The sequence below is a fragment of the Channa argus genome, chromosome 7 (genome assembly GCF_033026475.1).
Source record: "Channa argus isolate prfri chromosome 7, Channa argus male v1.0, whole genome shotgun sequence".
Taxonomy (NCBI): domain Eukaryota; kingdom Metazoa; phylum Chordata; class Actinopteri; order Anabantiformes; family Channidae; genus Channa; species Channa argus.
The window spans coordinates 10,832,482-10,859,347 of NC_090203.1; the positions used below are offsets into that span (position 1 = coordinate 10,832,482).

The 26,866-nt window shown below is 40.4% G+C and overlaps 1 protein-coding gene across 1 annotated transcript; it reads left to right on the plus strand.

Moving 5' to 3' along the window:
- The first annotated feature begins 3,272 nt into the window (after positions 1-3,272).
- pitpnc1b (phosphatidylinositol transfer protein cytoplasmic 1b) lies at positions 3,273-15,743 on the plus strand. The gene is made up of 10 exons (XM_067511040.1): positions 3,273-3,877; positions 7,014-7,162; positions 8,857-8,945; positions 9,178-9,185; positions 9,314-9,385; positions 10,542-10,634; positions 12,294-12,449; positions 13,110-13,173; positions 13,363-13,449; positions 14,781-15,743. Exons 1-10 carry the CDS (start codon positions 3,830-3,832, stop codon positions 14,936-14,938), a joined length of 924 nt encoding a protein of 307 aa, XP_067367141.1. The 5' UTR covers positions 3,273-3,829; the 3' UTR covers positions 14,939-15,743.
- The last annotated feature ends 11,123 nt before the right edge of the window (positions 15,744-26,866 follow it).

Here is a 26,866-nt window from a genome sequence, read left to right on the forward strand (position 1 = left end):
CAGATTGCTGAATTCATCATCTTAAATCTTGCTCAAAGCCTTACCTTTCAACCTGCTGTGAGATAAAAAAAAAAAAAAGCTGCAGCATATCAGCTCTGTGACCTCTACCAAACCGCCACTAATCCAGGCCCAGGCAGGAGGGAGGGGTCCATCATTCACACACTCAGAGGGGACACGAGAGAACCTTTGAGCTTGGTTAGTGACCACACCTTAAGATTGAAAAGCTAGTAATGCAGTGATGGCAACAAGCCCACCAGTTAATGATGGGCTTTTTCCTTTTTTCAAGTTAATACAGATCATAACTGCTCACAGGCATCACCACACATACTGTCGACAGCTAGAAGCACATGTTGTCTTTCTGCCAGGCACACACAAGCACATGAACAAAAAGCAGGAAACATAGAGGTCAAAGAACACGCCAGCAGTTTTTCAGAGCACCCATTCATTTTTCATTTAATGATGTGATGAGATGTGATAGGTGGAAGTACTGTGATGAACTCCCTCTAATTCCATCATTGCCTGCTCCTCCTTTTTACAGGACAGGAAATATAGACAGGCGACAGTTTCATATTGTTTTAGTAGGGTACAAGTAGAGCACTGCCTCCTCAGCTCAGTTTTACACACAAGAGTGGAAAAGATTAATTTTAAAGTTTGTTACAAAAGCAATAGATTTAACTGTTATGTTATATTTGTGAGAATTCTTATTGCTTTTAGTTTCCTACATTTGGAAGAGGTTTTAAATTATAATTCCAAAGATTAAACTGTGAATGATGCAGATGTTTAAATCCCAGCATATGGTCAGCATTGTTTTTTTTTTTTTTTAATTTTAAATTTCGCATCAAAGACCAAACCAAAACAAGGAAGACACATTTCTAGCTAGATCAGGAAAATCAAGTTAATGTGAGATATTAATGCATTCTGTGGAGGTAGTCTGGTAAAGGTGTAAATACAATCCATATCATACAGTATTCTTTAGAAAACACTTTGTCCATCAATTTAAGAGTTCGCTTAACTCCCCTCTTCTCTCAAACTGAATCGGAATTGCAAAAGCTACACATAGCTCCACTTCCAGTGTCCACAATGAAGTAGAATGATTAAAAATGAATGACAGCAGTGCTGAGCATTGCTTTTGTTTGTTTTTGTCCACCAACCCCCCTCTAAGTAATTTATGAATTGAGATCCAATCAAAATAAAAGAATCAAGATATACTGATTAATACCAGGTCCTGTGGATTAGATGTTATTATCTACAGTAGATAAAGTGTCCTGATACAGATCACATGTTAATAGCGGGTGTAAATGAAGCTCCAGTTTCACTTCTTTCCCCTCGCTCTCTATTCATTTCCTGTCATCTATCACCAACTGTCACATAGCTGTGTGTAAAGGGCCGATTTTAAACTTACTTCCTACTCATTTAGTACAGAGGCTCCCAAACTTGCTCCTTAAGATGTATAATCAATTTATTTTGTCTTCCCTTACCCATACTCACTAAAGATGGTATCTTCAAGCTTCTGATTGAGTGAACACACCTGATCCAAGTAACCAGCAGTGGGTAATGCAGAATTAAGTGTAAATCAAGCAGAGCAGGAGAACTTGAGGACCAGGATTCAAAATCCCTGGTCTAGTACATAGAATAGAATAGAAGTACAGGTTATAATGACATTTGGTCTCTGCATTTATCCCATTTGGGCAGCATGCCGGTGGATTGGTAGTTTGTGTGAGTTGCTTGTGTGGGTTTTTTCCAGATACTGCATTTTCCTCCCACAGTCCAAAGATATGCATGTTAGGTTAATATGTGACTCTGAATTGTTTGTAGGTGTGAATGTGAGATTAAATAATTGTTTGTCTGTGTATGTCTCTCTGTGTTGGCCCGGAGATAGCCTGGCGACCTGTCCAGGGTGTACTCTTTCGCCCTATGACAGCTGGGATAGGCTGTAGTCCCCCCTGCGACCCTAAACAGGATAAGTGTTTACAGATAATGGATGGCTGGATGGATAAATTAAACCCATCCCCCAGGGGGCAGCCAAAGGCAGTGCCTGTGGAGCTGGTGTGAGTGTCTTTCTACAGGACACACCTGGTGCGTGAGCCTCGGTTTGATCTGAAAGGCCAGCCTGATGGATTGACCCATCATGTCAGGTAATTATACATGTATACAGCTATTATTAAACTTTTCTCTGTCTTGCCTATAATCACGCTCAGGAAAAGAGGAAAATACTTTATAGGGAAGGCAGAGGTTGGTTTAATGACATTTAAGTCATCCGCGAGTGCTCCTCTCAATCATGCGTTTACCATTAACCAAGTTCCCAAACAACCCTGAAACTACAATTAAATAATGAAGCAAAGTTAATCAGTGACTTGATCGGCAGCTGAATACACATTCAGCTACTTAAACTGCTGTGATCCGCATGCTGTCAAATGTCTGTGCATATTGAGTCCAGGGAAAATTGAGGCAAAGACAAGCATATACCACACCTCAGCTCTCTGAAGTGGCTTCCCTTCTCTACACACTTATCTGATAAGATTGGAGCAAACTAAACCAGGAAGCAAGAGAGCAGAGATCAGAGCAAATGATAGCAAAGACATGTGGAGAAGAGAGACACTTTGGCCCCATCTCAAGGCACACCAAAAAAGCAAGCAACTTCCACCAGAGAAGAAGAATCCAGGGTCAGTTATTGGATTTGGCCACGTCAGACTGACCCAAAGAAGCCAAAAAACATTGGGTTCTCTTATTTGGCTTATTTGGCACCATGTGTACTTGGCAGTTACTATCAGCTTTCCGTCAAACAAAAAGTGATTGACCCATGACTCAAGGACATAGGCGAGAAATGATGACTGCTTCGATTTTACTAATTGACTAAAGATATATTCAGTTAACTAAGCTGAAGGTCATGAAGCAATACAAAGTAAGGCATGAGGATCATGGAAATCCTCAGGGCTCTGGTAATATTTTATCAAATGGCCCATGCTGACCCCTGGATTTCATAAACCCTGAGCATTGTCATAACCCTGAGAGTTGAAAAGGAGTTAACGGGGGCCCATGTAAGCAATGTGCTATAGTTTCAAAGACAAATGTTGTTCAGTGTTGCCAGCCATAGAACAATGAGAGAAATTGTTATTTTTAGAAACAATAAAGAACTGATAAAGATCAAAGAAAGAGGTGGGGGGACGCGGGTGAGCAGGTATTAAAGTACAGTGGGCGGGGAGTGGACACAATGGGAGGGAAAGAAAAGGCAGGAAGGGAGAGGAAAAAAAGTTAAGGAGGAAACAGGCAAAGGAATTTGTGGAACTGAAAACAGCAGAGGGGAAAGGGTGGAGCACTGAGCAGACAGCAAGGTTACACATGAAAAGTCTGAGGAGGAATTAGGCAAAGCCAGAGAGAGACAGACAGGGGATAGAACTGGTAGAGTTGGTTGGGTGTAAGTTTCAATCTGAGCAGCAAGTGTGGTGAAAGAAGTAAAGTGAAAGAAACAGCAAACAGAAACGGTAGCTGAAGTCACGAGTCTCGAAAGCAGAAGTAACAAGAAAGGAGGGAGAGACAGCAGTTAAAGTCGTGTGCAGGAGAGTAATTGAGGAAGAACAACAGAAACGAACAGACAAGGCCAGACGGCCAGGGGCCAAAGAAAAAAAACAGCAGATACTCATTGACAGAGAAGCTGGACTCTTAACTCCATGGACTACTGATATCAGCAAAACTACGGACGAGAGTGTCAGAAAAGAGGTCACAGTGGTGCAGCAGCATTGCAGCTTGCCAGAGCGTGTCTGCTATGCAACCAAGACAGCTGAGATAGACACTCAAACAGTTCACAAATATAGTCTTCTGTTACTGCACCATGTTAATGAAAGAGTACCGCATATGCATGCCGCTGACTGTTGATGAGGTAAGTGTGTTTTTTTCCCACGCTCACACACAAACCTACACACATTCAACCCTAAACCTATAACTTGAAAAACAAGACAGAGGGCTTTTTTTCAGATTTGAAAGCGTTGTTTCAACTTGTAATCTTCAAAGTGTTAATGTGCTGATAAGGAAAGTGCCAACAGAGCACAGAGACCTCCTGCAGCTCCTCTGAGGGGGCTTTGGCAAACTGGGTACCGAAGTATGTTCAGCGCCGATGGGTTCGGCCAATCTGATGGCGCCAACGCACAACACCTGGCTAGCAGCATCATACAGTATTATTGATGTTATGTCTAAATTATCTCCCCATCTGTCGGCTTCTCTACTTCCCTTGCTTGTGTTAGTACTCCTAGCACACAAACTAGTCAGACTGGTTTCAAAATTAAACAAAGAGTTTTGGCCTGCAGGTATTATAAACAAAGGCGATCGAGCAAGAGAGAAAAGGTTGGTGGACATGGGAGTTTTATGCGGCACAGCGTCCTTCAAAAGCAGTGTCCTCATCACATCCTATACCATCCTCCACCCCTCCCCCTTCTTTTCTACCTGTTACCACAACAATGACAGTGACAAATAGCAGTCCAAATAGGATTTACAATATCAGTACAAGGCACACAGAAACTAGAGTTTGCAGCAAATCCTCTTTGGCCTGACTGTAATGTAAGTTTAAGTGCAGCTTATTTGAGGCAGTATCAAGTCGTGACAGTTACCTCAGTTCAGGCCATTTACAAAGTCCTAAACCTTGCTCCACTTCAAAGGGAATAGTGTTGATTTTCAGGTGTGAAGTACCCTGTAGTACTTATGTAACTGCAGCACAATGCAGCTCACCTGTATGAGGGAATAATCACTCTTCGTGGAAAAGCTGACGCTTAATGTGGGAGGTGTGGTTAGCGGTTTGATCTCTAAAATGTGCTGAAGCAAGACACTGAAGAAATATATGTGACTGTATGTGTGTGTGTGTGTGTTATGAAACAGTATATCAGGGTTTGGTTTCATGTGATTTTTGTTACTCTGATCAACTAGATGAACTATTTACCTCCTGTAATAGGACACAGTAAGTCAAAGGGTTACCACTGATTGTAGTATAAATATTTAGAAGATTCAGCTTTTGCAGAGTCAGCATTGTGGCAAATGTGGCACCATCAGACAGAAAAACACCAGTTAGGGGATAGATGCAAGGAGGCTAAGGAAACCGTATTTAACATCTGTGGGCATGCATACTGTCAATGTTGAGCAGTTAGAAAAACAATGCTACTGTAAAGCAGCTGTACATAAATACTTACAAATGAGTTTGAATACATTGATAATGTAATTCATCACTTTAACTTAAATACGTGTATTTCAGTGAGCTACATAACAACTTCAATTGTTTACTCTCATCACAGGCTTTTAACATTTGCTTTGAGCTGTATTTTAATTGTAACAACTTTCATTTTCACTTTGACACTATATGCAGGTCTCCACCTCACAATGATATGATGGTATTTATTCTCAGGCATTTATGACAAAAACATTGCTTGCAAACACACCCTCACTTTTTAATAAAAAGCAGCAGGAGGAAAAAACACACCATAAGCTATCAGTACACAGTGTACACAGTGACTTAAGGACAGTCTCTTCACATTCCTAAAGGTTTATATTCTAGACAAAGGTTCACAATCTGTGTGGAGGAGGGGCTCACACTCTGTAGTCTGTTAGTCTTAAGATGGTTTAAAAGCACCCATTGCTATGATTAATTAAGTCCCACAAATATCCAATAAGAAAATATTGAATGTTGACATTTCACAGAAATTGGAACAAGAAGGAGGAGTATCACATTATGTCAACAGAAAACAGTGAAGGATGGCAACCTGATATCTGCCCTCCTCTTTCTCCATTTTTTCGTATTTAATTAAAATAATGCTTTAGTGGCACACAAATATAGGGCAACAAAATGAATTACATTGGGTTGGTCACAGCAGAACACTTTAGTTGTTTATGGTTTAATTTCATTGCTTTTCATAACCAATTTAAAAACAAAGTTCACCAAGTGATTTGCAATTAAATCAAACCAAACACTGCGCACAGTAACAAGGTTAGGGGAGGAAAAGAAATAGATTGATAGCATCATTGAATTTGAAAAGCCAGTAATTTGTAAATTGTTGAAAAGACAACATCGACTGTGTCAGGCTCAGCTCACCAAGGAGGCAACTCCAAATGCCCGAAGGCCTCGTCCTCTTTAGACTAACAGAAAATACAACCCCCTGTCCAGCATCAAGCACATACTGGAGCTGCAGAAGAGAGCGGTCTTTTCGCCCCTCTAATTTAGATTCATTCCGATTCACTAGCCTTATGAAATTTTTTGATATGGTCATTTGAGAGAAATCTTTATACATAGTGAGTGAAATAGTGACCCCATTTAAAAAAATGAAGCGCAAACACAAAGCTGCACTGAGTAACTGCCTGTCAAGACAAAGCCAGACTCAGCAACTGTGGCTGAACCTGCTGCCAAGAGATTCCCTTTCGTCACTCTCAATTGTTACTTCCTCTGTCTGGCTACTGGTTATTATAATTTCCTCAGTGTGGTGTTTGCAAGAAACACACCAATCTTGTTCCTTTTCACCAATTCCTGGCTCCTCCTTTCAAATGTTGAAGTGTTTTCAAGCAAGAACTGAACACTGAACACTAACTTAGTGGCCCCTGGTAATTGCAGACCAGCTGTGAGTGGGAATTAGTGAAAGAGAACCAGTGTAAAATGCCTTTGGTACCAATAAGGTAGAAAAGTGCTAATTGGCGACCATGTACATCCGAAAAAAATCTATCAAAAGGAGCCTTTTCTTGCCTTTAACATTTAAATTGTGCCTCTAAAACTTTGTTAATATCATTTCAAGTTATCAGTGATTAAAAAATAATGAGGGCTTATCTTCTCAACCTAACTTCACTTGATTGATCACCACAATCACCAAACACATTGTGAATTAAAGTAACACTGTGTTTAACATGTGTCACTTCAGACAGCTTCTTGAGGACAAGGAAGGCAATTTTGGTTTTTGCTTCACATTTGCTCTCCAGTTGTTTTCTCTCTCTTATTTGCCCATCCTATCCACCCTAAACCCCATGCAAAACCATTTCTCTGACTCCAGTACAGGATCGGGCAGTTGTACATGATCAGCAAGCACAGCTGTGAGCAGAGTGATGGAGGTGAAGGGGTGGAGGTGGTGAAGAACGAGCCCCAAATCCACCCCAAGCATGGCCCAGGGCAGCTGACAGAGAAGAGAATCTACCTCAACAGGTAGAGTCGACTCTGGTGACAGATTGTGTCGCTTTACTATTGACATGCTAATACTAACACTAACACATGTGGCTGCTTGCATTAATCTGTCCGTTATTATTTTACCTCTTTGAATACCTTTAGGTGCAGGGTGCAGGTATCAGCAGTGACAGGCAATACAACTTCTAAGAACCCTCTGAAACACGTTGAGGCCTATTCTGTGGAGTAACAGTTGAAATAATATTTTACCATGAGTTCATCATCCTGTAATGTCTTTATGTGTTCTGATTGCTTTAAACGTGAGCATTTATAAACACTTTATTAATGTTTTACAAAACATAATGGAGCGGATTAAGGACATATATATGTATATATATATATATATATAAATGGTTTTGGTTATAAATGGTTAAGGCTTATGGTTAGGTGTTTTTGAAAATATACTTGGTATGTCAAGGTATAGTGAGCTACGACTATATATTCAGATTTGACATGAAGACATTACACTTGTGAAGCTTGTGAAGAAAGTGGCCACAAAAGCTCTGCATGAAATAGGGACTAGAGCCTTTATTTATTTTTGATATACCTGCTTTATCATTGTCATGAATGAGCCCTTTCCCATCCCCAGCTTTGCAGTGCCGGTCCAAGCCCGGTAGAAATTGTTGAGGGTAGGCATCCGGCGTAAAAACTGTGCTAAATCAACATACGGACAATGATCCGCTGTGGCGACCCTGAACTCACGGGATAAGCCAAAAGGACAAAAAAAAAAACGAACAGTGTCAAGAATGAGCAGTCTCAAATCTGCCCGTTAATGATTTATTCAAGGGCATCAAAAGTTTATGTTTATAATACATGCAACATATAATTGTAGATCTGATTAGAGCTACTGTGTTATCATTGTTTATGCACCATTTATGAATACTTTAGTATTTAATACTGGTTGACAAAGCATTAGTAAACACTTAATGTCATTATCAGCTTAAAAAATCCAATGCTACCAAAAGGATTTTTGAATTTGCATCAAACTGGAGTGAAAGGATTGTTTTTCCAGCGTTAATTTAAACTGCAGATGACTAAAGGAGGAAGTGTGTGTGCACAAGAATTTGACAATGCGCAACTGCAATGTTTGTTATTGTTCAGAAATATTGTGTTTTAGTTGCTTTGTGCTTAGGGTGCACATTGGTTATTACAGTTTTGTTATAGTGAAAGCACAACCAGAATGTTTTTTTTAACTCTAAATTCATTTCTTAACCCAACGTTAACCTCACTCATTACTCTAATATAACCTCAACTCTTATTCTAATCACCACTATAAACCCAGGGCATAATCCTAAAATAAACTCCTAAAGAAAAAAAGTTCTTACTGTGGAGGATTTTCCTAATCTTTCTGTGCTGGTGGGACATTTGGTGCTCATTAGAAAAGGCATACTGTAATAACACACCCTACCACACACACACACACATAAGTACAGTGACTGAAGAATGCATTTTACGTCAGTCATCTGTGGCCTTGAAGCTACAAAAACAATTCATCCGCACAGTTGTAATTGGGAATGATTCATACAAAGGAATGCTGTGGTGTGAGTTGCCTACAGGTGATCTGGCTATAAACGACACAGAAACCACTGATCTCTCAATCTCCCTCCATAATCTGTCTCTCCTACTCTCCAAGCCTTCCATCTTCAAACTGCAATTCTTGTTGCTTTTTATTTCAGTAAATTACCGTCCTGGGCGAAAGCAATTGTCCCGCGATTCTTCTATGTGACAGAAAAAGCCTGGAACTTCTACCCATTCACGATTACAGGTGCTTGTGTGTGCTTTGGTTCCGTTAAACATCGAGTCACGTTCACTTCAATGCATTAAATAAAACGTATTTACTTTTAAAAGCTGTTTTTCCAAAGTTTATTCTTATATGTGCATGTGTCGCCATATGGAAATGTATATATGTCTGCACATGTGTGACAGAGCAACTATGTGTGACTCATGCATCTATGACTTTTTCTCCCCATCAAAATGGAACACCCATGGTGCTGCAGAGTACTCTGTAAGTATTCTAGCATATTGTTTACAGTACATAAATGCAACAATGCCCATCTCTTTCTAATATCAGTAGATCTAATCTGTACTATGCTTTCACTCCCTCCCTCATTTTTACCTCATGTCCCCCTGTAGGTATCATTCATCCCCAGGTTCAGCGTCCGTATTGAGACGAGATTCGAGAACAACAACGGCGATAACAGCAATGTGAGTATGCCTAAGAGCAAGCGAGAGGTGAGAACGATAGAGTGATTAGAGAATGGGGGGACGAGAAAGACAAAGGGAAGTAGAGAAATAGCGATTTTCTTCACAGTGCAAAGAAAATGTTCATCAGAGTGATGTGCCCATTACAAGGAAAACAAGCAAAGCACAATGTGCACTATTTGCAGATCTATTAACTAGACATGCAGCATGGTGAGCAAGGCTGCTATGCTGCATTTTGTCCAAGGCCAATAAAACACAAACACAAGCGAGGCTGGCTCTTTTCTCTGCACCGCTCACTTAAGAAAACAGTCAAGACTCTAGATACAACATGGCAAAATTAAAACTTGTGATTATGAACCTTTGTCAAAGCTTAAACCTCCAGCAATGATGCAGTCAGAGCAGAAATTATTGATAAGTCAATTGATTAGTCAGCCGACAGAAAAAATACTACTTACATATTACATGATTGATCATTTGATGCTGCTATATACTATAGCAAAAACATTTTTTTGATTTTCTGTGTCTCTGTATGGATATGTACAACACACACACAATACATTGATGAGGAGACTGTGCACGTACCATGCTCTGAGCACATTGTAACCAGCAACACAATGCATCCCACTAATGCAACACATAGCATAAGATGCAGCATGACCTTGAGCAGACACAGACCAATGAGAGCACTGCACAAGCGTAACTGGGTATTATCTAACAGCAGGTTTTTCTTATTTGTTAGTTCTCAACTGTGAAATGAACAACTATAGCGGGGCAATAGAACAAATTCTGAACAAGGTCAGAAAAGTGCAGTTTCCCCTTTGTCCTGAACATCCCTCTGTTCTCGCTCAAGGAAAAGTGTATTCCCTCTTCATAACCCTTCTTCTTCCCCCCTCGCTTTAATATCCCTCATGCATGCTTTTTTTTCCCCTTTGCCCCCTCCTCTTCTGTCTTTGCTCCAGTGTGAGTTGCTCTAAGTGCCCCAGGGTGGGATATTGTGATGGGTGTTATGGTGTGTGACCTCAGTTTTCTACACAGTTACTCATCTTCTCTCATCCTGCTCTTCACTGAGTGAGTGACTATATGTGTGGGAGAGTATGCAGGGAGCGTGTATCTGCTCTCATTATTCTGTATGACCTCCCCCCCATCTGTTTGGATGTAGGTGTTCGGGGACACGCCAACCCCAGCAGAGAATGTGTGTTTCCTAGATATCCTGAGTGACCCTATTCCTGAAAAGCACTACAAAGAATCTGAGGTATGTACTATACTGTTTCGAAAACACAAAAATGCAAACGTGCAGTTCATAAACAAATTTGTTATTTATTAAAATGTATTTAAAAGGGACCACGTGCAATATTAAACATAAATGTTTCCATTTCATTTATTGCACTGAGTAAACTCAAAGCTACATTTCATCTGCAGTCCCCATGGCAGGTCACATCAAAAAACACATTTAAAACGACACAACAACAGCAGTCAAGCCAACAACAACCAACACATGATAAACATGAACATTAGCTTGACATAAAGGCCACGGTAAAAGGTAAAAGTGGAAAGTTTATTTATTCAGTTGAAAAAGGAACCTTTATATTAAGGCTGTCAGCGAAGACTCTTGCAATTAAATACTTACAGCACATAACTGTTAAAAAAACTGATTTTTAGCTTTTTTGTTTAATACATACACGAGTAAAACATATGTTTTAATTTGTGAGCGTCAAGGGGACTCACAAATTAAAAAGGCGTGGGAGGTCGAGCTATTTACCTTGTGCACAGACCTAAGTTTTATAAGATTTATTGCATGCTTCTCATGGCAGGCTCTCCAAGCTTTAACACATACCCACAAACCTCTGTAATTACAAATGCATCATCTGGCAACATCCTGATTTGCAGCCACACTGACTGCATAGAGCATGTCGATCTTTGGTTTATTCAGTCTGTGGTAAGTCTGTCTCCCCTCATGCTTTCTTGCAAAAGGCATCAATATTAACTAACTAACTTAAAGAACTATAAAACAAACAAAAAAAAACCTGAAGAAATCACACAAGCTGTAGAGTGGTGTCATATAGCTATTGTAAAGATTTACCTAAGAAGTAGCACATTCAGTTTTTCATGCTTTTTTCTTCTGCAGCAGCATTTTAGTGGGCTTCTTTAAATTATTCCACAGTCCCCACTATAGTGTGCAAGGACAAGTGCTGCAGAGCAGAGTTCACACAGACAGCATGCGCACATCCATGGGGGAGATGGTGTACAGACTGCTGCATAGATCACACTTAGAGCGTAAATCTTCTCATCTAATTCTCACAAACAAAATATTTTTATTTTCAAAAATGTCAAACCATTTTCCGACAGAAACGATTACTCAGAAATATGTTGACTACAGCTCCTAAATTATGATAAAATTGCAAAAGCATTTTTTTATTTTTTATTTATTACTTCCTTCAATGCAAAGCCAGTGTAGCTTTGCATCTGAGTATACATCACCCACATGCCGATCTTCATTCCCTGCCCTCTATCAATTTACACTTCTTTACTGCCTGGATGTCCTTAGAGACACAGGTCAATTCACAGGGCTGGTTACATAGAAGCACAGACAATCATTAAAGATAAGGTGGACAAGCACACATGCATACACAAGCAAACAAACACCAAACACACCAGTTCCATTTGTTGTGACACAGTGAGAACATAAAATCAAACACTTTCCAATCATCCTTCGGTCACCGATGCATGATGATTGTTATCACACTTTCCTATCACGGGCTGTATTGGACAACAATCTGCTTCCACACACATCATCGCATTCTGGCTCCTCGTGCACACATCCATCTATAGCTCCCCCTGAAGACTCCTCACGGGGCCAAAGTTTCTGCAGACTCAGCAAGTAGTATATAGACCCACTGTGTGCTCTGTGCAGGATCTGAGTCACTGGCAGTCAAGTAAAACCGGCCGAGGGCCCCTGCAGAAAGGCTGGAGAGACAACCACAAGCCTATTATGTGCTCTTATAAAAGAGTGCAGTGCAGCTTCGAGGTCTACGGTTTCCAGACCAGGACAGAGGATTTCATACAAAAAGTGAGATATTTTTCTCCAGCGTGCCTTTTCCCTATGCTGCACTAAAAAGGTTTGGATTGAGATAAGGTGTGTAGTTATGATTAAAAGCAGTTATAGGTGTAATACAAGATGAAAAATTGTTAATTGGATGCTATAAAGTGCTCTGCTCTATTTGAGCTTTGTTCCTACATGTTGAAGCTTTATACTTATACATCTAAACTAAGATTGTGATCAACCACCCTGATCAGTTATTTGAATGTGCAAAGCATTGCACACTGTTATACCCAAATAAATCATTACCACAGTTCCTCGATATTAGTATTATTAGAGAGCCCCTCATGAAGAAGTTTAGAGTTTATAGAATCATGTTGCTGCATCGCTTTACACCACACCAATGAAGCAAACCCATTAACTTAAAGTAAAACCGAAAGCACAAAAAGCAAAACTAGCAACACCCTTTCCAAGCATTGTTATTGTAAAGCATGGGGAATGTGGTTTTAGTTGTGAGTCAGTGCAAATAGTACGATCCAGATAATTTGCCTCTAATCTAAGTTTTCACTTACCTCAATAATAACTTAGTTGTTAAAGGTAATTTTGACCATGATGTAATGCATCTGTGTGTTGAGTTTAGCATTTCATATTTTGTTTTGTTTATGCATTTTTTTGCTCATGTTAATTTAGAGCATCCGGGACATTCTGCTCATTGGTCACAGACAAGCAGTTGCATGGGCAGACGAATGGCACGGTTAGTCAGAAATACGAACACCCTAATCCATAATTTGACGTGTTTTATATACAAGATAAAACATATTTAGCAATGCAGTTGTAAATTGTTGTATTTTTGAAAACAACTTTATCTTGGTATGTATTTCATACTCTGTTCCAATGCCTTGTGTGTGTGTGTGCGCGTATGTGTGTGTGTGTTTTCCTTCAGGGCTAAGTTTGGATGAGGTGAGAGAGTACGAGTGCACGATGCAAGAGAAGACAAACAACAAAGTCAAATCCAGCCTAAGCAACACAGGTGAGGTTGCAGCACCTGACCTGCACTGTACTGAAATATCAAGAGAAGGGAGGGGAGAGGGTAAAGGGAGAGGAGACCCATTACAGCTGGAAGTAAAAGCAACGAAGATGGGATGAGAGGAGTTTGACATGTTTTGTTTTTTTTTTTTGCTCTGCAGTAATTAATTCTTGTTTTTAATTTCAGTTTAATAATCTAAATCTAAAGCACACATTTTTACATTATTACGAATTGTCAGAAAGTCTAAACAGGTATTTTGTATTTACAGTATTTATATTACTGTAGAATATAATGCCAGCAGCAGTTGGTTGCAATTCTAGTGTCTTAGCTATGTCCTACAAGTGCTCAGATGGCTGGTGTACATCTGTGTTAAGGGAAGAGCAGACGGGAGGCATTTTACAACACAAGGAGCAGTGAGGATGGAGAGACAGTGGGTGTATGAACAGAAAAGGATGACAGAAAGACAGATGTATAGGGGAGAGGAGTGTAGACTGGCTCGTGAAGTGATAATGCCACTGCGTCGGTCTGATAAACAGTGCAATGCAGCCACCTGCTGAACTCTCTCCATCACCACCCTTCTCAACACAAATAACCAGCCATTGCAGCACTTAGCTGCAAATGTCAACCCTGGTGGGGGTCTGTTTTTGCGCATATGTGTATGTGCACGCATGTGTGCGTGTGCGTGTGGTCACCATGCCCCCTGCTGGCTAGTCTGGTGAACCTCAGCTGGATGTCAGCCATATCAAAGGTAGAATTCCCAACATGGCCTGTAGCATCTTGCTGCCCGTGTTCTCGCTCCCTCTCTCTGTGTGTGATGAGACACATCAAACTGCAACCAATCTGCAGTCATTGCTCAACCTGCTGCAGATCGCTGCACCACCATGACCCCCTGCAGGCCAAATTCTGCTACTGCATTAATCTCTGCACAGTCTGAGTAATAGTTTTTCATTTGATTCAATTCATTCATCTGCTGTAATAAAAGTAAATGGATGTCATTTACTCTGGAGAATCTAATAAAGGTTGTGTGTGTGAGTTGAATACCAATAAGGGATTTAACTAATGGGAATCTAAGTGTAAAGCACAGATCTTAAGTAAACCTAAATAAATTGACACCTCTTCCTCTGTTGCTCTTCTTCTTAGTGTCCCTTTTGCCTTTGTTACTTTTTATATCTGTCATGTTGTTATTGTCAAGTGTATCTAATTGTTTCTACACCAGTTTTAATTTACGCTATTGGTACAACATGGCAAACATTTGTTTTTTCAAAGCTAAATAATGTGGACAAAGGGAAAAAAAAGAACAATTTTTTAAATTTGGGTTTCTCTCTTCCTCTCAGGGCAACTGCCTGCCAGTCGTCCTGTGTTCTCTCGCTCCATCTCTGCGACAGATGAGCGTACTCTTAAGAAGATGGGAGTGACGAATGTGGCCTTGTCTGACCCCTCAGCCCCTTCTGTGCCACCCAATCCCATTCGCCTCAACTCTACCCCAGAATGATGGCACACAAAGTCATACTGTACAAAGAAAACATCAGTGCTGGATCTAAATTCCTAATTTGCATGTAGATGTGAAAATGTCCTTACTTAATTTATGTTAATGTTTTCCAGACGGTTTAAGTCCAACAAAGAACTACTTCTGTGTTGTTGCAACACCCCGTTGTGCCACAGACTCATTTCCCATCCAAAGATTGTTTCTGCAGTTACATTTAGTAAAATTTCCAATGTCTTCATCAGCCTGTAAATGTCGCTTTTTAGCCCTTTCTCAGGCAGCTACTCAGCAATAGTGGAACTACGTAACCACCAGCAGGGCTCTCTGATTGCTCGCCAGCCCCCAGCCTGCAGCCCACAGACAGATGCATAAGGAGTTTAATAGAGTGGATCTAATGAGAGAAAGGGGAGAAGGGGGGAGGTTGTCAATGCTATAGATCTGCTCTCCTCTCTACCTCAGCCAATAGGTCAGACCAGGGGTATTGACAGAGGGCAGTGAGACGTTGTATTGGTTCCTTGATCGCTTATCTGAGAGCTTCAAACGGGTTAAGCCGGGGCTAAACTTCAATTATGAGTCAATGATTTATAAGAGTCTTTGCTTTTTTTTATGTACATATAAATGGGTTCTTATTGTCAGGCATCAACAATGAAAATTTAATTGATGTTGACAATGCAGCTTTTTGTTATCTTTTGAAAAAAAAATTCATTTTCAAAGAAAACATTTTAACTAAGTAGAACATGTAAGTGGAAATAACACTGTATAGTCGTTTATAATGGATTTTTTATAATAATAAATACACATTCTTTCTGAAGAATTTCCCTGTGTCCCGTTTTCTGCAGACATGCACAAAAAGGAAATTGACTCACACATTATCAGTCATGTTTGACTAGTATTGACCTGTAACAATGGATCAGCTGATAGCACAGTACCCATGTAATCTTCTCACCAATGTCACACTTCTCTGTCATGTGAAACAAGTTCCAGTAGCACTGGACTTATGAAGAGGCAGCCATTTGGTTCAGCTTGGTTTGGATCTGTAGCTTGTGGCAGTTTTCTGCAAGAAAATGGAAGAGAATAATGAATGATTAACAGAGATGCATGGTTGTGAGTTGGGGGTGTGTGCATGTCTGTCATCACTGTGTCACTTTATTGTTCAAGACTTTAGGACAAAAACCCAACCGCATCACGGTGAGACTTCCAGTGATCGACAGACATGGCAGCCTGCTTTGAATGGTGCACTAAATAGCTCGCATTATGGGGCTCATTATGACTTCTTTTATCCATACAAATCAAGAGCCAGCATGACAATTTGGGCTGCAGACGTGCATTCACATACACACACAAACACAAACATATGCACGCGAAACTCTCTCAATGTCTCTTTACAGTAGCAGCAGGATGCTGATATGAAAGAGCAAGTGCTCAACGCAGGCAGCAGTGTTCACAAGTGCTGCAGAGGGAGCACAAACTGCCGGCTACACTGCATTAACATTACCTCTCTTTACTTCTTTGTCTCTGCCATTAAATTTTCTCTCTCATTATTGTCATGTTCTCCTCCACGCACTCCTTTCTCTCTGCCCTTATCCTTTATTCTGCCTCTCTCTTCCTTGAAATCTCCTTTGATCTCCCTTTTTTTTTTTGGATCATCTTTATCTGTGCATCCTCAACCTCAGTCCTCAAGAGGGCCTATAAAGAAGATGTAGTGTGTTCATTATATGGAAATGTTCCCCGTGGTACATTATCATAGATCCTGACCCAGTAGCACTGAATCATGCTGCTATTCTCAGTCCACCCATCAGATCAGCATGGTACAGGAAGGACAGGAGGCTCTCTAGAACAGTGTCCAGCCAGCTGCACTGTGCTTTACTCTATGTCTACAGTATGGGCACACAGAGGGAGTGAGGCGAGTAGGAAGGGAAAATAATTACTAGGAAAAAAAGGAAAGAAAGAGAAAGAGCTTGGATTAAAGAAAAAGAACACAAGTAGGATTAAAGGAAGTAAAGCAAGAGTCTGTTTATTCTAGGAAAGAAAAGGCTTAAAAGCACGTATGTCTGCACATAATTTCTCCTCCACCTTAATGGCATTTTGCCCGACCACCCTAATGTACAAGCTTCTCGTCCGGATCAATATGCTCTCCATTGACTAGACGGACAGTAATGCAACAGCCTCATTTGTTTGAAGATGAGTGTGTGTGTGTGTGTGTGTGTGTGTGTGTGTGTGTGTGTGTGTGTGCGTGTGTGTGTGTGTGTGTTCGCGTGTGTGTCTGTGTGTGTGTGTGTGTGTGTGTGTGTGTGTGTGTGGTATAAAGTTGATCTCCATTTCCTGGCTGTGCAGTATCTTTACCTCAAGTGACCATTAGGCCACATAGTTTAGCATGTCACTAACTTAATCACTTAGTCCATGTGCCAACAATGATTTAATAAGGTTTCAGTGTGTGTGAGGAAGGAGTTGTACAGATAGGGTGACTTAGTGTACATAAATGTCATGTGAGTATATTTACTTCTCATTGTGAAGTTATCTTGGTCTGATATGTCATGTGTGTCTAAATTCCCAAGAGTGTGAGCCTTGCATAAAACTAAATGTGGAGGCCAAGATGCTTATGGTTCCTCATTACAGTGTCAGCAACACAGTTTTTAGCTCACTCAACCACATAAATGACTTAAAATCCTCTGTGTATTAAGCTTCACCACTGGGAACCCAATTTGTAACCTCGGCCCAGTAATACGTTAACTGGACTTTATCTGTGGACAGAAAGAGTGTGAAATTCATAAAGTATCTGAGAGAACTAATTGAACCAATTAAGAAAATGACTATAGATTACTGTGGGACTGAACACGCACATCCCCACTGGACTAGAGTTTGAGACCACTGTTTTCATGCGATAATATTTGTCATTGAGAATGGATGGTGGTGCAGCATCTCGGTTTGCTGCACAACAACATTCCCAGCGTCAGCTGGTTTGGCATATGCACTGATGTGTTTTCATTTCTTTAGCAGCTGATCCCACGGTTGCTATTCTGGGCAGTAATTAATTTTATGCGGGTAAAAGAAAAGTCAAGGATAAGTGTTAAAACTGTTCCCTGCCTTGTACATACTCTTACATTACACACAAACACACCGTTCATTTTTCACACAAATACACGTTTGCTAGAGGAAACAAAAAGCAAACAAGTATAAACAAAAACATACATAGAAACTTGGAACTTGAAAATCAGAGCCTAGGGTAATTCATGCTTTAAATATCTTAATCAGCAAGCCCATAAAGCCTCACAATTTTAATTGCCCCGCCATGACTATTAATTACATAACAGCCACAGCAGACAGGGTGCCCATATGTTTGCTAATAGGAGAGGATGGATTAGAATGGTGAGTACAATACATTAGCATACAATGGTTTTTTATTGATCTACAAAAGTAAAATTACATTTCCTCCCTAGGATTTACATACAAACAGCATTTTTTTCTTCTGAGCTCCTAGGCACAATATAAAACAAATGCTAGGCGAGACTCCTTATACTGAAAGCAAAATTTACTGTACCATAGTGTTGTAAAGAAGCTTCATGGGAGCATGTCAGCTGTACAAAAACAGTACCATATTGCTGTGAAACAAAAGATGCTTCAGGCTACATGGACAGTCCAATGCGCTGTTCTAGAGTTGAAACACTGTCACTGAAAGGACAACATGTACAGTGGGGATAACAATTGGTTACAAAATTGACCTTGTTGAAAAGCTCTGAAATCTCACTGCACAGTATGAGCTCAGCACCAACTGGCAGACAGCAGCCGGAGACGATGAAGTTAGTGGAGCATCAAGAAGCCAAAGAGTCAGATATTCTCAGCAGATAGAGACCAAAGCGGAGCTAAAAGTGACGACTTTCCAATAAATGTGATTAGAGTGAATTACAGTGACTTTTTTAACATACAAAGCAATATCAAACGAACTTTAAAGGTGATGAAATATTGGTTTCCACAACTTGTATCCACTGCCCTCAAGTGGCTACACAAAATAGTTGTGGCACATCTGACCAGCATCAAATCCAGCAACGCATTGATTTTTTTGGTTTAAGAATTTTAAAAAGTATTACTGAAATTATGTTTTCTGTAATTTGAAGGATATGTTAAAAATATCTAATGCAAATTGCACATCATTGACCTGATGCTGCTCACACAGCGTAAACTGCAAGCAGTCCCAGTGTGTTACACATTGATCGTTCAAAGGCAATTTAACACTAAGAGCTACAAGCACAAATCAATAATAATTCAATAAATTTCCATCAAATACACCCTTCTACGATGGCTTCATTAAAGGAAAGGTTTAATACTTGGAAAATGTGTGACTTTGTGTAAATATGACCAGTTAGTTTAATGGAGATCGACTGAGTGTAGTGAATGTGTTTCAGTGACTATATTTTGCATTCACCTGTATTTGAAGGTCTTTGGTGAACCTGTATCCTGGTCGAAATTACACAAGGAAAATAAAAAGAATATTCCAAGAAATCTAAATCTATTAAATGATATGATTACAAGAGTAAATCTGCCTAGAGCAGGCTGTCCTCTGAAAGTGAATGTCTGCAAGAAAAAGGACGATCGCTTGGGAGATCACCAAGAAACCTATGACTCCTCTGAGGGGGTTGAAAACACTGGTGGTTGAGACACTGCATGCAACAGTTGCCCAGGGACAAAATATTTTATTGAATCTAAGCATGTTTGTCAGAAGGCATGTGGAAGACTGAAGGAAATTGGAAGAAGGTTCAATGATCTCATAACCAGTTTTCTGCCAGAATGGATGCTATGTTTGGCATACACCAAATGCTGAACATCACAAACACCTTCCCCAGCATCCGGCTGTGGGAATGTTTCTCTGCAGTCCTGATATAGTCTGAGCCTGAGCAGAAAAAGACTGGGGGAAAACTGTGTGCCCAGATGTGCAAAGCTGAGGGAGACATACAGTACAGTAGCCATACAGACCCAGTGCATCTACTACTGACTGGAGAGGACGATACTTCTGCAGTCACATCTTTTTCAGTTTGTATTTAGATTTTTGTTGTAGACATCAGTTTTGACTTTGACATAAGAAAGTCTGTTAGTGTCAAAAAAGCCTTGTTTAATTGGCCAAGATTTAATATTTTATTTAAAGTCATTGGTCATTATATGTTCACATATCATTCAATATCATTCAATAAGTACTGTAATGATGTAACATTGTTTTGGCAATTGTTCTCACTGAATGTGCCTTGTGTACTCTTCTCTGTGAGTGGACTTGTGCTTCTGTCATACAAGGTGACAGGTTGCTCTGACTGGCTGTACCGTGAAATAAAGATACACACAGTGTGTCAGCAGCTGACTGTGTCTTCAGGATAAAACTGAGGTGCCAGTGGACCTGAACACTGAAGCAGAAGTATTCTCTCATTTCTCCCAGCTCACCTGGGCGTTTGTCTCTATTAACACTAGGAGTACATCTGCAGGCTCCTTGTTTTTATTTATTATTGCTCATTGAGGTTCCAGGCTTGTAAAGAGGGCTGAGGTGCCCATTCTAATTACTTGATAATAAATAAATAAATAAAATGTTTATTAAAATGATTTTTCTATGCTGTAAATGGAAGTTATTTCAATTGAGAATTTATAGCCAGTTAGTCCTCGTGTCTTCCTTTCTGTGCTTTGAGTCAAAGTCCAACTTTATCAGCCTGATAGATAAGCCGTTCACACGGTTTTAAATGTGCGTGTCAATGTGTATCATTTGTGGGTGTAAATTGAGAAAAACCAGTACAATCCTCTGTAAAGCTGAAAAGTCTTAGACAATATGATAATGACTACCCAAGTCTTAATTCCATAAAAACGCCCCCATGCTTTTTATTCTCCTGCTGCTCACATAACATCTATTACAACTTTCCATAGCTCTAGGCCAAGCTTTCCTCTCGCTTTTTCTTCTCACCCTCTGTCTTTCTCTGCCTCTCATCTGCGTTCATTTCCAACTTTGCCACTGCACTCTGTTTTATTTCCAAATCAAAGTAATGAAATGGATCTTCACTGTGTTGATTTCGTAGCTAGCGAAGAGAGAGCTGTCATTACTGCATCATGCTGAGGGGACAATGAGTAAAAGGAAAAAAACAGGAGGCAAGTGAGCAGAGAAATCAAAGAAAGTCGCCTGCGTGGCACACTTATTTCATGTTCAGCTAGATCTATACTGTAGCTGCTGCCTTTTGGGAGAAATCCACCCTTAAATACTGTTATAACGCTACAAGTCATCAATCTGTGGCGTTCAGTGGATTTCAAAAGTTTATCATGTAGCGCTGACATTTATACTCTACAATGGATTTCTCCCTCTGTGATTGTTGAACACAGAGCAGAAGCGTACATATAGAAAGAACCTCCTGTTCTTTGTTTCTGGAGGAGCTGTTGCCAAAACTAACAAAGAGGCAGAGTGAGTGGGGTTTTTCACTGCCTTGCCAATGGACACTTTGTCATGTAGCCAGGAAGAACTGGTACTTGAACCACTAAGCCCGGGGTTCATGGATGATTGTTATATCAACTGTAACTCAGAAATGCAGTTTGCAGCAGAAAAGCTGCCCTAAAGAGTTTGGCTTTTCCTTTTCTTTAAGCTGCATTGGTTAAAAACAACTCACTGAAAATAACAAATGGAGCAGTTTAATTCATTAAGGGAAATTCGTGTAAATTCCCTGAAGTTATTGGGGTGGAATGAAGTTTAAGCGAACCTATGAGCCTCTGTTGCTGTGGGGCGCTGCATCATGCTGTCGTGTCTACCTCCTTCACCGGCCTATTATAGAGATATCAGGGGAGTACCAGAGGCCGACAGAGACAAACAGGTCACCCTTACCCGGACTGCAGGATAAACGATTTCCCCTCCACCACTGCACTACGTGCCTTATTTTCTCACTCTCTACCTCCATATCTTCTTTCACTCCCCCTCATCAGCCCTCCTCTACTTTTCTGTTTGCATGTGACTGCTTCTTTACATCCTGTTTCCTTTCCTGCCCACCTTTCTCCCTAAACCAGCCCCATTTTTGTGCCCCGCTCAGCTTCGCACCTCTTCACCCTCCCTACACAACAGAAATATTAAAGAGATGGCTGTGAGTGATAGTTAAAGGGAGGGGGTGTTGAGAAGGACATCACGTACAATGACCTTACTGACAAATTGTTGCCTTATGTACAACAAGAACGTCCTTGTTGCAACAGCATAACAACTCCTAGACAGACCACAGCGTGGCATTAATAAACACACCCTCAAACACACAAACCTGTTTGATTGTTTTGTCTCAGTCTTTCAGCAGCAGCGTCGTATGCTTATTATCAACACTCGAGTTTGCCTGCTGGCATTTAACAGAAAGTAGAACTGATAGTGTTGCAGCCAAGTATAACATAGTTTTTAAGCTCTGACACCTCAGTCAGGTGGAATAAAGAGGAAGAACGTGCCCACAGCCTGTTCCTCTTCCGCTGTCACAGAAAGGGTCAAATGTGGTCCAGCTCTGTTGCCGCCTGTCGAGATGTACGTCCTTTTAAAAATCCCTGGAGCTCTGGCATTTAGCAGTAACAGGTGTCGTCATGCTTTGAGTCACCAGTGAGACCTCACTTATTTATGCACTCAATCTCATACGCATAAGTATCATCATGTGCACAGTGTAAGTGTGAATGCATAGGTGTGTGTGTGTGTGTGTGGGTCTGTGCTACCATGGCATAAATCATTGGAGCTGAGCAGGGGTCTGGTGCTGCTCTCTCCATCTGTCTGCAGGGGTGAGCTATTTTACACTGATGATAGGGCGAGCGGAGAGAGGCGAGAAATAGTGAGCCATGCTTGAGTCGTGTGAGATGGACAGAAAAATAAATGCTGTGGTGTCAAAGGGCAGCGTATGCATCATGTAAGTGTTTGAATGAGCTTGCAGGGGGAAGGGATATGTTGAAACCTTCAGTTCAAATAATCCACATCTCTGCAGGGCCTGTTGCTCACTACCTAAGATCTGCTTGTGTGAAATAGGCTCAGTGACCCAGTGCTGAGAAATAATGCTGCCCATGTAATGTCTCTGCATGAACTCCTCCCTCTCCTGCAGACTGGACACACATGAATGAACACACTGGAAGCTAGAAACTCTGGTCACTTTGCTTCAGTAATAACACACTGGTGAACACACGATTCTTGGAATAAATGCCTTGTTCAATCTACATGCAAGAGGGATCTTCAGTCCAGAAATTTGCTCAATCTGTTGGACGGAAACTGCATGTTACCTTCCTCCCATGAGTCCTGCTTACCTTCTCTCGACAGGATAAGCTAATGCAGAACAGATCTTATGGTGCAGTTGCACCCCCTTTTTTTGAAATGGCAAAAAGAGTGAAAGTTTTTTTTTATTTTAATCAATATAAGATTTAATACGCAATTAGCTAGTTCAAAGGTGCTTATTATATTATATAATTATATTATTGAAAGATATTTTCAATAATATAAAAACTTTTCTCCTAATTTTCTTTATTTTGCTAACTTTTTAAAATAAACCCCATATATTTATTCTCCTTGTGATGAAAGAACATTATTAGCTAAATGTACCGTTTTATGTTATGTGTTATGCTTGCATCTCCTAGCATTGAACTTGCATGTAAAACTGGATACACCGTTTTGCACGATGCTTTATATTCAGTGAGTCAGGCTGGAAATGCCCTTTGGCCACAATGGGCAACATTTCTCACTGCTATGCTGAGCTGAGCTTATTCTGCTAAAGTGTCTTTTGCAACGCAGTGAGTCCCTAAACATCCACAGGTGTGGTCTGTCTGCATGTGAGTCAGTTTTGAATGCACCACCACTGGACCCTTTGCTTTGTTGAGCAGCCTCTGTTCCTACACTCGAAACAGAAGAGGCTTAGTGAAAAAAACAATTCAAAAGCTGGAATAAGTTTGAACCCTCATTTGCTGTGTGACTTGTGTTGCTCATCCCTCCTATCAATGTGGATTACAGAGATTCGAGAGACTGAATAACAAAGACGAGACTGTTTGCTTATACAGGATGGCTCTTCCACTGAAGAGAGGAGGGTTCATGCTTGATTGGTTGTTAAGGTAGAGGGAGCAGAATCTCTCCTGACAGACAACCAGTAGCTTACCACTGTGGAAGATTTGGTTCTGGGCTCTGAGATTAGCTCAAGCATGGCAGTCAGTCCTTGGAAGCATTCTGAAGGGCTTAAAGAGGCAGCCATGGAGCAGCAACACAACTGTGGAATCCGTAGAGTCCTGCCAGGATTTTCTTAACACAACCGCAGAATTGGGAGCTGAAGCCTGCATAGTAACACCGTCACATGTTTGGAGAAATGTGCTCATTTGCCCTCTGTCAGAGACTGATGAGAGGATCAATACAAACGTCAGACTGTATCTGTACAGTCAACACGGCACTGGTACCACCAGCTGTTAGCTTAGCAAACCATTTAGAAACAGGATGAAACCACAATCTGTAGATTAAATAGTCACTCACCAGCACATCTAAAACTAAATATAAGATGTTGTCTAATTTGTATGTCAGCCCTGAAAGCTCAACAAATTAAATGAAAATGGCCTAACTAATGTAACCACACCAGTGCTACAATGCTGCAAGAACAAAAAACAACCAAGTGCAGAGCAATTCTGTAATTACAGAAATGCTTTAAACAAAAGAAATATTTCCATAGAGGCACTAAAAAGGAATGAACATGGATGGAACATCTGTGTATTTGGCTGCGTTTAATGTAGCATACTATCCGCAGAGTTTTTCCTAATTGCTGCACCTGTGTTAGCCACTTGGTTAACAATTACAATTTACAATTAATTGCATACAGATATACGTTGTACAGTATACTGAATATGTGACTTTTTTATGTATTTGCAGGTATTTCATGTTGCAGTGTTTTGAGCTCTAATAATCAACATACATTTAATCTGTATAAAAAACTGATGTATAAACAATCCAGTTTACCTTGTTTTGTGCACCATCTACAAAACCAATAAATTTAATTTTTAAACTTAGAATTTGATCTTTTGATGCTAGGCTAGCTGTTTCCTCTTCATGGTGGACTAGCCTTGCTGCTTAATGTAGCACTGTTGACATAGATGTGGTTTCAACGTTCTCTTCATATTCTCTGCAAAAAAAAAAAATCACATTGCCCTACAAGTATGATTTTTATACCATTGTGCTTGGAAAGGCCAGTGCAGCATCCTAGCTGTCATTGGCAATGTGCAAGGACAAGCTGTTGCTGTCAAAGTGAGACAGTTTATTCACACTGCTGATCATGGGGTGAGAGGGTTTGGTGGACCTTGGGCAAACATGTGGGTGAGGATATCCATTGTATACATGTTTGCACAGACAAACCCACTCATGTGATCAGGTCAATGTAATCTGTGAGTGCCCATTATTGTTTTCAGAACATATGGAATATTGATGGAGGGGGTAGTTCATCCCTATAGTACACCTACAGTGTGAATGACCTTGGAGGAATGGGAGCCCTTATACCCTCATTAATATGGATGAAGTAGGTGAGAACGCCTACCAGTTCAACCCTATTCCCTGCCAAACTAACCATACAAATATGTATTCATGCACACGCACACAAACAAGCAGCAAGGCTTGCCCAAACCTCCAGCATTTCTTTTTCAGTATTACAAGGCTATCAGTTGGAGGTCAGGCTGCACTTTGTTACTCTGCAGCTGTTCAGAGGTTGAGCGTGTAAGGAGGGGGGTGCTGTCATTAACGCTCTGCCTCAAACACAAGTTGTTACTAAAAAGTACAGGGAAGACCCAGCGGGGAGCAGAAAGGCAGCAGTGAGCAGTGTAGTCTAGTACACATCCTGTGCTGGAACTCAGCTGTGTCCTTTGTAGGCACAGGAACAGTAGAGACACACACACAGACACACACACACACAACTGCTTGTGGCAGGGGCTTTGTTTTGTCTGATTTGGCTGTAATCTTGCTTCTACAAGACAATAATGCTCAAGAGGACAAATCTACAGTTCTGGTGCACGTAGTTTAAGAAAGTGCAAAGTAGCGATCTGATTATTTTGGGTCATGCCCTGCACAAAGTCCTGTCATGTGTAATTATGCCCACCGTTAAGGCAATATTCGGATTTATTGGCTGACTACTGTGACATGTTTATTTATGTGTCCTGTATGTCCCGTCACATATGTATGACAATCATCTCATTTACAGTAATAAGTTGTATTGTTACTGTGACATTATAATGACACAGTAACACACTGAGGCCGGTGTATAAACTATACATCCTTCCTGACACACACAGTAAATTGGATGCCTTGAACGTTTAAAATATTAACGCTGATAAATTGCTAAGGAAATAAACTGAAACAAAACTTACACACAGTTGTGACATGTCAGGCCTGTCAAAGCGATATCTACGGCAGCTATTTGTGGTAGACAGTCATTAACAAACAGGACAACACAGTAAATTAGACAAGACAGGACATAAAATGATCTAATCCTCTGACAAAGTGCAGGAGGATCGGTTCTGAAACAAACAAAACCATAGCCACCACCAGTAATACTTGTTAATATATTATATCATATGCCACTTAAATATTTTGTCATTTATCATTGTAGCTTCATTTTTCAAGTGTTCCACATTTCAGATTATACCATTATCTAGCTTCTCACATGCACTGACACACACACCTCTTAACAAATCTTGGTTCTGAACACCCCTAATGTGATTTTTGATGTGACTTCAGAGAATTCACATTTTTGTTGCATCTTTGCTCTACATTAAGATGAAAAAAACGTTATTAAATTTGGATTTAAATTTGGCCCTCATGACCAGGTTTCTAAAATTAGTAGTGTTATGCAGACATGTAGAGACTCAACACTAAAATGAAAGTGGAGTAGAATCACCTTTGAGCACACACAATACTAAAGTGGTAATTTGTGTTAGAACATGTGGTTTCTTATACAAACAGAATAG

Excerpts from the sequence above, each read along its gene's own strand:
- pitpnc1b (XM_067511040.1), top strand. The coding sequence starts at position 3,830 with ATGTTAATGAAAGAGTACCGCATATGCATGCCGCTGACTGTTGATGAG. Across the intron at positions 3,878-7,013 it reads TGCCGCTGACTGTTGATGAG|TACAGGATCGGGCAGTTGTA; the intron begins GTAAGTGTGTTT and ends CTCTGACTCCAG. Across the intron at positions 13,174-13,362 it reads ATGGGCAGACGAATGGCACG|GGCTAAGTTTGGATGAGGTG; the intron begins GTTAGTCAGAAA and ends GTTTTCCTTCAG.